General features: G+C 35.7%; 1 protein-coding gene and 1 long non-coding RNA gene across 6 annotated transcripts; one reads left to right on the forward strand and one right to left on the reverse strand.

Annotated features, from left to right (window-relative positions):
• The first annotated feature begins 1,473 nt into the window (after positions 1-1,473).
• On the forward strand, positions 1,474-10,591 carry LOC132115680 (uncharacterized). Of its 5 annotated transcripts, XM_059524094.1 has the most exons (9): positions 1,474-1,775; positions 1,872-1,925; positions 3,015-3,034; positions 4,515-4,563; positions 4,667-4,720; positions 8,695-8,763; positions 8,963-9,022; positions 9,114-9,328; positions 10,319-10,591. In XM_059524094.1, the coding sequence occupies exons 1-9, from the start codon at positions 1,718-1,720 to the stop codon at positions 10,574-10,576; spliced, it is 837 nt and encodes a 278-aa protein (XP_059380077.1). In that variant the 5' UTR covers positions 1,474-1,717; the 3' UTR covers positions 10,577-10,591. The 5 variants fall into 5 exon arrangements, with proteins under 5 accessions (XP_059380077.1, XP_059380076.1, XP_059380078.1 ...); XM_059524093.1 differs by lacking the exon at positions 3,015-3,034 and having other exon boundaries at positions 4,495-4,563; XM_059524095.1 differs by lacking the exons at positions 3,015-3,034; positions 8,963-9,022 and having other exon boundaries at positions 4,495-4,563.
• Positions 1,699-4,828, reverse strand: LOC132115943 (uncharacterized). Its single transcript, XR_009425583.1, has 4 exons — positions 4,674-4,828; positions 4,481-4,551; positions 2,997-3,068; positions 1,699-1,763 (listed from the first exon to the last, which is right to left on the reverse strand). It is a non-coding gene; the product is annotated as an uncharacterized LOC132115943 (long non-coding RNA).
• Positions 10,592-11,104: the final 513 nt, after the last annotated feature.

The following is an 11,104-nucleotide window of genomic DNA, read 5'->3' on the forward strand; positions in this document are numbered from 1 at the left end:
ATTCATTCGCACCTGTTCTGTAAGATAAATTCTTTAAACAGTGGTAAAAGAGGATGTGGTGCTGATCCTTCAAGAGTCACTCAAAACTTATCTGTCCATAAAGCCTATAAAGAACTATTCTTAATATACAGTATTTCACAATACTTCAGCATGTTATTCTAATTACGTGAGGGTCATTTCATCAGTAAAATACATATTATTTTTCTTTGAAAGATTTCTATAAATGATTTAAATCATACTCGTTTCTACAATAATTATTTAAAAGTAATCCTATAGCTCCATCTGGTGGCCTTTATTGGTACTAAGAATTGCAAGTTTGATTTATAAGTAATGATAATTTTAATTTTATGATGGCTCCTGACCATGATAAAGCCATGAAACTTACTGTGCTTCCTTCAAATGATGACTTCTACGTATATAAAAAAATATGAAGAGTTAGAATTAAAAATTGTAAAGATATTGTAAAATAACTATTGTATTGTTTTATGTTACTTTAATAAATCGCTATGGCCACACCATTTAAGGTATCCTAAACCCATTCGCAATTTAACATCTTCACTATATTGGCATAATGTTGAAAAAGTTTGGTGTGAACTACTTGTGTCTTCTTGGAGGAGTATGAATTCATTTACAGGCTGATTTTATCATAAATCCACAATAAAATTTCTGAGTTCTGTACCAATCTGTGTTGTTGTTTGTTTATTTTTATTTTTTTATTTTTCATAGGAAGATAACAGACCCTTTACTCTCCTTTTTAATAAATGTGCTTATAAACCAAGAACAAGCTATTTATAGCTGTATTTATAAACTGCTTACTACTGACTATTAATATTGGGACAAGGCTTTATAAAGCATGAACTGACTATTTACTAATGAGTGCAGTTATTATGAAGTGGTATCAATGCATTTGCTAATGTTAACAAATTAGACATTATTTTACGGTGTTATAAAATCCTTTAATGACTTATAATCATTTGTGAAAGTTCTGCTTGCATTACAGCTTAGTCTTCATCTGTGAGCTGAACAGATTTACTGTTACATGCATGAGATTATGAAAATTCAGATACATGTCATGTCACAGGGTGTCAGAGGTCAGTATTAAATGAGTTTGAAATTATTATTTGCAGCACAAATAAGGTTTTTTAGGATTTTTAAAAATCCCTAAAACTGTCAGAAAAGGATAAGCAGTGTTGGGGAGTAACTAGTTACATGTAACGGCGTTACGTAATTTAATTACAAAATTAGTGTAACTGTAATTAGTTACAGTTACTAAGAAAAAATGAGTAATTAAATTACAGTTACTTATGAAATTTTTAACGATTACAAAGGGGATTACATTTGAATATTTACACACATCCACATACAGATTTAACTGATTTCTTTCCCAAATTGCACTGACTATTCTGAGACATACCGCCATAATGATTTCCGGGATGCGGAAACACAGTCTTTAAATCTTCATTTGTGTTTTGAAAATATCCAATGAACTCAGGGATTTCTGTTCCCACATTTCCATAGTCCATACAGAGATTGTAGAAGTAACGGATACAATATGAGTGGCTTAATTCCAATCTTCTGAAGATTCATAATCGCTTTATACAATTAACATTTTTTTTTATATTTATGCATCTGTCCATTTAAGATTATGAACCGTCATTACTCCACTTAAACTGCTTGATTCAACTTATCTACTCCACGTTTCTCAGCTCCACTGCGCATGTCTCAGCCAGACCATGACGGAGACGGCTGGTGTGTTGCTCACCCTAACACACAAGGTAAAAGCATAATCATGGATAAAGGAAATCTGAAACGCATCTCACAGCATTTAAATAAATCTAAAAAAATGTAACAACATTGTGTTCAATCCATAGAGCACACGTTTGCTGTCCTGAGACCCTCAGGGGACCACCAAGGAAGAGGCCAGAGTAAGTTCATTACACAAATACACTCAAGTCATTTTTTTAATTTGACACCCTTCACAGATCCTTCTATTATTTAAAAGAAAAGGAGTGGCTCATTATTATTATTTTTTTTACCCTTTTGGGCACTCTATATACATACTGCAGACACAAAAGTTTTCCACAAAAGTACATGTAACTGTGAATTTTGTGGCATTAACGTGGCATGACAGATCACAGTTCAAACTGCAATTGCAATGTATCAATGTACATTAAAATAACTGCAAAGTAGATACATAGATACATACATGGATAGATACATAGATCAAGTATCTAAACAATGCAGCGAGTGGGGCTTGAGGATGTGACGTCAATTGCGTCTGCACAGTGAGACATAGGAAACAGAAATATTGCAAAATAATAATAACAACGCGACTAAATGAGATGAAAAAACGTATAACATTTCGTTTCGGTGAACAAAAATGAAGACATTTTAGCATAGTTTTTATTTTGTAAACCACATTTAGTCTCGTTTTTATTCGTCAACAATATTGCATTATACAATTAATTATAGTCATCGTCACATGACCAGCATTTGCGTTGCGTTTTGTCTCATTCTCGTCACATGATAACGGTTCGTTGACGACGATATTTAGTCAGAATTTTCATTGACAAAAGCAACACTAATGCCAACCCACCAACCGAATATTCAAATAATCAAATATTCTGGTCCAGCCCTACTTGACAGTGATTTATATTTAATTAATTAATTAATAGGATAAGCAAAATTCACATACTGTTTTATTGCAAGTGTTTAAAATGTATTGTAGTATTTTGCAAATCACATGGGTAGAGTTCTTTTTACTGTGTGGATGACCGTCAGCCTCCACCGAAGACCGTTTTTGACCCAGGAAAAACCCTGGACTTCAAACATCATGACCACCAACCCCACGCCCCTCAAATTTTTTTTATACTGATCTGCATAATTTCACATGGCTCATGATTTTATACCCCCAAAAAATAAAACGTAATTCTGGCTACTGAGTGTGTTGCAGGCCTTAGTTTGTTAATTTGCAAAATGTAACAAGCAAATCTCACCCACTCCATCTTTCTCAGCTCCAGTGGGCATCTCTCAGGTAGACCATAGCGACAGCTGGAGTGCTCATCCACCTGACAAACAAGGTAAAAGAACATTAAATAGAATAAAGATTAATATTCTTTCCATTGACTTCCATTAATATGCATGCGAATGCATCAAACCGGAAGCGCAAGTTGTGTGAAATGTTTCGCATCTTGGTGACTCTTGACCTGCGAATTCACATCACGTGAAACTGTATGACCAATAGCAGTTTGATACATCACAGCAAAAAATTTTAAACTGCAGCGCTGAGAGAAAGTGGAGTAGATTGTGTGTGTTTACCTTTTAAATGTATTATTATGCGTTGTGTGTTGAATTTAAGTGTTTTTTTTAAACAACACTGCAGAGTATGACATCATATCATAGCTGTTGCTGCGTCCAAGGAAACTTTGCAAGCTCAAAGTCTAGTGTGACCGCAGCATTCACAACAGTAGTAGTAACAGTAGTACTACTGTAAAGTAAACAATCCCCCACGTGGGGTGCATTCTTGTGATTGGCTAAAACAAGGGAGATATCTGATTGGTTGCAGATCATTCCCTGTTTAAAAAAAGGCATCTGTGTGTTGAGCCAAGTCAGGGGAGTCTCAAAATTCACACACAAATGCAGTGAAGTTCACAGACCGCAAGCAGTTTGTAAATCAATATATATGTGTGTGTGCATCAGAAATACATTTCTGAATCTTGTCCTGTGCATTTGTGAATCTTGAGTGCATTTGTAAATGTTGTTTGCATTTCTGAATTGTGTGTGTATTTCTGAATTTTGTATGCATTTTTTGAATCTTCTGTGCTTTTTAAATTTTGTGTGTGCATTTGTGAATTTTGTGCGCATTTGTGTATCCTGTGTGTGCATATGTGAATGTAGTGTGTGCATTTATCTTTATTGAGACTCTTTTGGCTCCATAAGTTTAGCCCCTTTCACACATACTGTCTTTACTGGTAAAGTTACCATTAATCGATCATGTGTGAACAGGACCTTTTCAGAAATCCTGGTAAATATGTTTTGGCAATCATATCATTCTTATGGAGATGACATGATTACTCTGAGCGGTTTACAAAGCTCCGCTGCTTTATAATGAGCTTTTCTATGTAAATACGCACTAGATGGATATATTTGACCATTTCGCTTCACAGCTTTTTGTTACGCTTCTCCATTCATCAGGGCTGCGACTCTGTAATTGAATACTATTATGTAATAAATGCAAGCTTGGTGAACACAAGAGAATTCTTTAAAACATTAAAAATCTTACGGTTCAAAAAGCTTTGACTGATTGTGTACGTTACCATTTACTGACTTATTTTCTTCTGGATGGCATTGATGCCATGATTTTACTTTAAAAATGGATTTTAATACATATTTTTCTTTGTTTTTATTATTTTCTGAAATTCAATTAGCTAGAATTTTAATGTGCATTTACTTGTCTGAGTAACAAGCAAATCTCACCCACTCCATCTTTCTCAGCTCCAGTGGGCGTCTCTCAGGTAGACCATCATGGAGACGGCTGGAGTGCTCATCCACCTGACACACAAGGTAAAAGAACATAAAATAGAATAAGGAGATGAAAATGAGAAAAACTTCATTCACAGCATTTAAAACCAGATAATATAACATGCATGATCTGTTTAATCCATAGAGCACACCTTTTCTGTCCTGAGACCCTCAGGGGCCCACCAAGGAAGAACACCGAGTAAGTTAAGAAGGGGAAAAACACAGTGTCTGATAACATGAACAATGTCCAGGAATACAGACATGATGGACTGCTACATTCACAGGAAGTTGTTTGTTCTGAAAGTACAATAATCTGCACGTTTTTGTACAACCCGAATTCCGGAAAAGTTGGGACGTTTTTTAAATTTTAATAAAATGAAAACTAATCACATGAGCCAATATTTTATTCACAATAGAACAAAGATAACATAGCAAATGTTTAAACTGAGAAAGTTTACAATTTTATGCACAAAATGAGCTCATTTCAATTTTGATTTCTGCTACAGGTCTCAAAATAGTTGGGACGGGGCATGTTTACCATGGTGTAGCATCTCCTTTTCTTTTCAAAACAGTTTGAAGACGTCTGGGCATTGAGGCTATGAGTTGCTGGAGTTTTGCTGTTGGAATTTGGTCCCATTCTTGCCTTATATAGATTTCCAGCTGCTGAAGAGTTCGTGGTCATCTTTGGCGTATTTTTCGTTTAATGATGCGCCAAATGTTCTCTATAGGTGAAAGATCTGGACTGCAGGCAGGCCAGGTTAGCACCCGGACTCTTCTACGACGAAGCCATGCTGTTGTTATAGCTGCAGTATGTGGTTTTGCATTGTCCTGCTGAAATAAACAAGGCCTTCCCTGAAATAGACGTTGTTTGGAGGGAAGCATATGTTGCTCTAAAACAGGGGTCTCCAACCTTTTTGTGAGTGAGGGCTCCCTGAAGGGATAAAATAGTTTTGAGGGCTACTTGTTTGATATAGGCACACACATGTGCACGCACACACACACACACACACACACACACACTCACACACACACACACACACACACACACACACACACACACACAGTTTCAAGTTTTGAAAAATACAACAACAAACAGTAATATTGTTAAATATTATGACTATTGAATATATAATTACCATATATACTCGAATATAAGACAAGTTTTTTGTCCTAAAAATAGGCGTTTTTGTCCTAAAAAATGTGGGGTCATCGCGATATAGACAAAATCACAGGGGCAAAGGGAGAAAGAACAACGGCATAAATATGAAATAGTGACTGAATGATATACTTTACATTAGGGCTGCACGATATTGGGAAAAAATGACATTGCGATATTTTATTTTTCTGCGATATATATTGCGATATTTTTTCTTACAAACAAAAATGGGGTGAGCACACTTACATTCTTACATTCACATTTACATTTATAAGAAAAAAAAATTACATGCAAAGTAAATCCATATACAGTTCTATAAACATTGATGGTACTTCTAATGTACTCTCTGTCTGTCTGTCTCTCTCTCGAGCGCGCGCTCTCTCTCTGACTCTCTCTCTGTCTCTCTCGCGCGCGCTCTCTCTCTCTCTCTCTCTCTGTCTCTCTCACGAGACGCAGAGCGAGCAAGAGAGAGAGAGAGACAACAGAGAGACAACAGAGAGACAGAGAGGTGCGCGCGCGCGAGACGTAGAGCGAGCGAGAGAGAGAGAGAGAGAGACGTGCAGATTCTAAATATTTTAAATTATTTTATTATGTTTTAATGGTATATGAAATGTCATCAATAGTTATTTTTTCATTTTATAACGTTATCATAAAAAAAAAAATGAAAGATTACAGTTCAGGCTATTTATAGAACGTGCTCGGCGGGCGACTCAGAGACTCCACGCGGGCTACCAGGTGCCCGCGGGCACCACGTTGGAGACCACTGCTCTAAAACCTTTATATACCTTTCAGCATTCACAGAGCCTTCCAAAACATGCAAGCTGCCCATACCGTATGCACTTATGCACCCCCATACCATCAGAGATGCTGGCTTTTGAACTGAACGCTGATAACATGCTGGAAGGTCTCCCTCCTCTTTAGCCCGGAGGACACGGCGTCCGTGATTTCCAACAAGAATGTCAAATTTGGACTCGTCTGACCATAAAACACTATTCCACTTTGAAATAGTCCATTTTAAATGAGCCTTGGCCCACAAGTCACGACGGCGCTTCAGGACCATGTTCACATATGTCTTCCTTTTTGCATGATAGAGCTTTAGTTGGCATCTGCTGATGGCACGGCGGGTTGTGTTTACCGACAGTGGTTTCTGAAAGTATTCCTGGGCCCATTTAGTAATGTCATTGACACAATCATGCCGATGAGTGATGCAGTGTCGTCTGAGAGCCCGAAGACCACGGGCATCCGATAAAGGTCTCCGGCCTTGTCCCTTACGCACAGAGATTTCTCCAGTTTCTCTGAATCTTTTGATGATGTTATGCACTGTAGATGATGAGATTTGCAAAGCCTTTGCAATTTGACGTTGAGGAACATTGTTTTTAAAGTTTTCCACAATTTTTTTACGCAGTCTTTCACAGATTGGAGAGCCTCTGCCCATCTTAACTTCTGAGAGACTCTGCTTCTCTAAGACAAAGCTTTTATAGCTAATCATGTTACAGACCTGATATAAATTAACTTAATTAATCAGTAGATGTTCTCCCAGCTGAATCTTTTCAAAACTGCTTGCTTTTTTAGCCATTTGTTGCCCCCGTGCCAACTTTTTTGAGACCTGTAGCAGGCATTAAATTTTAAATGAGCTAATTAAGTGGATAAAAGTGTTAACTTTCTCAGTTTAAACATTTGCTACGTTATCTATGTTCTATTGTGAATAAAATATTGGCTCATGTGATTTGAAATTCCTTTAGTTTTCATTTTATTAAAATTTAAAAAACGTCCCAACTTTTCCGGAATTCGGGTTGTAGAATTGAACTAAATCAAACTGCACACAATTTCAAATCATATCAAATATCATGATTTAATGGTACATAAAAGTTTAGGGTATAATAGGACATGACAGCATTATTGTCCATTTTAATCATGTTCCAAAAATAATTTAAAATGAAGTTACACCAAAAAAAAAAAAAAAAAAACTTTGGTACATTCCATCAGTTTAGAAATCATGGTACCTATGATTTTAGTAAAGCAGGAGAAAAGAAAATAATCAAAATTGCGTTCTTTAGTAATAACAGTGGTTCACTGAACAAATTTGTTCTCTCTTAAATGAACTACAACCAAAATTATTTAATGGATAAAACATTTCAGCTAATGCCATAAATAACATAGGGAGTCCAGTTAGTTGCACATTACTATATTGTAGGTTTAATTTAATGAAACCCAAAGTATTAAATTCCAATTAATTTTTAGATTATATTGGGACCCTTTCACGCCACAGCCTCACGAATGAGCCACATCTGTCTGAGTGTAAACAAGTACCGGTAAATGTGTTCAACTCGACACAGCTCTGCACAGGACCAAGACAGTTACAGCAGACTGCTTTGTAGGTTTTTGAATTGCTCTCGCGGATGTCAACAACAATCGATCTGCACGTTGTCGCTTCTTGTCGAACACACCTAGTGCTGCAGGTTTATTGGCTCACTGATGTATACAAGATTAAGCCTTTAGGTAACGAAGTTTGGTATCGAACGACAAGGTTTTATCGATATTCGATGGTATCGTGGCAATTCGGTTGGTGCCTAAAAAGTATCGAACTCGATACCCAGCACTATTTATAACTTTGACAATAATTGTAAACCATGATAAACTAAGTCAGTTATTGGAGTATTGGAGATTTAATTACGTTATATGGTATAAGAAATCTTTTTTTTTTATTTAGGCTAGTTAAATTAATTTTCGGGCTACCAAAATCTGAAGAGTACCTGTCCGAAGGGCTACCAGGGATTTTTTTATTTTGTGAGCCCTGATTCCCATTGTGAAATTCACATCAGAGTCCTCATGCTGTCAACAGAATACCAATATAGATTTTTGGTCGATGTCAATGTAAAAATAATTGAACTAAACTCTTATTACAGTTATTATAAGAGGCAAAGATGTTTTATGTTTTTCTGAAATTTGGTTTTAATTTTACGGTGTATTTATTTGTTTTGGTAACAAGCTAATTTTACCCACTCCATCTTTCTCAGCTCCAGTGGGCGTCTCTCAGGTAGATCATCATGGAGACGGCTGGAGTGCTCATCCACCTGACACACAAGGTAAAAGAACATTAAATAAAAATAAGGAGGAGAAAACACTTATTCACAGCCCTGAAATGCATATTAGGGTCAGGATAATAATTTTTTTTTTGAAAACATTTTACCCTAAATAATGTGACATTCTTTTGATAACCTCAAGGCAGATGCATGTAGCACTACATCTAACATTTAAAACCTTACAGTAAATTTATACTTACAGGTACTTCTTGTGGGAGACAAGAAAATCCAGTCTTGAGTACTGTAACAAATCAATGTACACGTACGTTATTTATTAATTTAAATAAGTTGCAAAATGCATAATTTAATTCATCAAAGCTACATAAAAAAATTAATTATCTTCTGTATTGCAGCTGTAGAAAGGGCAATTCTGGAAACACTAGAGAAAATGGACATGAGGATCAACCATCTGACTTCACTGGTCCAGTCTCTAGTGGGGAACAGGCGTATTGTACCCCAAATGCAGATGGCTGAAGAGGAAGAGGGTGGTGTCTTTCCTCTAGCATCTACTGCAGACCTAGATAGGCTGGAACAAAGACTGGCAGACAGAGGGTTTATGCAGAGAATGGTAAGATCACTGAAACGGTCAAACCTACAACTACTAACAAAATGTAAACAAACTGTTTGTGTGCTAACGTGTGTGTGTGCATGTTTATACACACTACCAGTCAAAAGCATGGAATGATTAAGTTGAAATGTTGCTGAAAGAAGTCTCTAATGCACACTGCATTTACTTGCTAATGTATAAAATTAATGAAAAATAATTAGCTGTTATTTTTAAATATTGTTATATGCTCATTAATCCAGCCTCCAGTGTCACATGAAAAAATCATTAGAATATGCTTATCAGTTAATAGCAATTATTAATGGCAGTTATTAATAATGGTTCATCTTATCAGTGTTAATTATCATCAAAAACTGTTTTTGCTACTCATTATATTTTATGAAAACCATAACTATTTTTAAAGAATCTTTAAAAATTAGAAATACAACTGATTAGCAGTGGTTAAAATCATACGTTATTTTGGCGTATCATAGTAGATGCATTTGAAAGTTTTATTATAATCCTACTCTGTGCGGTTATCACCAGTCTATTAAAATAGGTCACTAGTTAAAATTGCTTATTTCTCTGGATTTAAACATTCTTCGAAACATTTGGGATAATGAAAGTACACAACACTGTTCGAACAGTGCACTATGGTTTACACAAACACTTGAAACAGTACAACCATTTTCACCTTTGATAATAATAATAAATGTTTATTGAGCAACAAATCAGCATATAGATTCGATCATATCCTGCTGAGAAAATTCAACTTTGCATTATAAAAAAAAAGTTATATTCTAAAATAGTTAAATTTAGTTCATATAAATAGTTTCATGATATTAAATTATACTGCATTCTCAATTAAATAAATGCATCTTTGGTAAACATAAGAGGCTTCTTTCAAAACAAACAAACAAAAAAATCTTAATTGTTCCAATCTTTTAACTAGATGTGTATAGAATACAGGTCAATTTAATGCTAAAATATTACTTCAAAATGTACCTGTTGAAGGTGAACAGATTATCCATCAGTGGCGGGCCGAGCATGAAGAAAACAGTATGGAGGATTTGCTCCAAGGTGTTCTCCACTGACGTCGCCCGGCAGTTGAACTGGTGCGGGAGGGGAGACAAGAGAGGGATCCGAAAAACACACATCGGAGCACTCCTAATAGGTAAGTTCAATAATGTTACACAAATACAAACAATAGAATTAACGGCGGATCTGTCAGAACAACTAAAAATAATGTATAACCAGTTTCAAATTGGTTAAACATAATCTGACGTGGTATCAGCCATTATTAAAAATATTTAGAAAAAAATCTCTTGTGAAAAACTTAAATTAGACTTAAAACATCAGTTAAGCCCTTTAGAAATCCATTAGCCCAACCAATACGCACGCGAAACAACTTGGTACGTTACTCGCTGATTAACAATCTAACCCAATCAACATAACGTAATTTTAAAGATATAACCGATCACAAACGTCACACAATTAGTATTCAAAATATATTTGTTTTATACCTCAAGCACATATGTTTCCTCACAACTCGTCAACACGTCTTCTCCACGCACTCAGCATTGCAACATCAGCAGCACGTGGTTTAATGTAGACTAGACTCACGCAGGAAGAGTATGTCCAAAGCCAGCTAAAAGTAGGCTACATATTTACCTTTGCAAGTAATTTTTAGAAGAAGCAGTCGAGCAACAGAAGAGAACAGCAGATTGTAAGTGTTATGTTTTCTCATTAGATTTTAGCGCGGTTTGCCGTTGCTATGAAACATTGTTTTGTTTGCTGTGT

The sequence above is a fragment of the Carassius carassius genome, chromosome 35 (assembly GCF_963082965.1).
Source record: "Carassius carassius chromosome 35, fCarCar2.1, whole genome shotgun sequence".
Classification (NCBI taxonomy): Eukaryota; Metazoa; Chordata; class Actinopteri; order Cypriniformes; family Cyprinidae; genus Carassius; species Carassius carassius.

Bases quoted from the DNA above. Each gene is read 5' to 3' on its own strand.
- LOC132115680 (XM_059524094.1), top strand. From the start codon at position 1,718: ATGTCTCAGCCAGACCATGACGGAGACGGCTGGTGTGTTGCTCACCCT. The intron at 1,776-1,871 runs GTAAAAGCATAA...TTCAATCCATAG, and splicing joins TGCTCACCCTAACACACAAG to AGCACACGTTTGCTGTCCTG. The intron at 3,035-4,514 runs GTAGACCATAGC...GGCGTCTCTCAG, and splicing joins CTCCAGTGGGCATCTCTCAG to GTAGACCATCATGGAGACGG.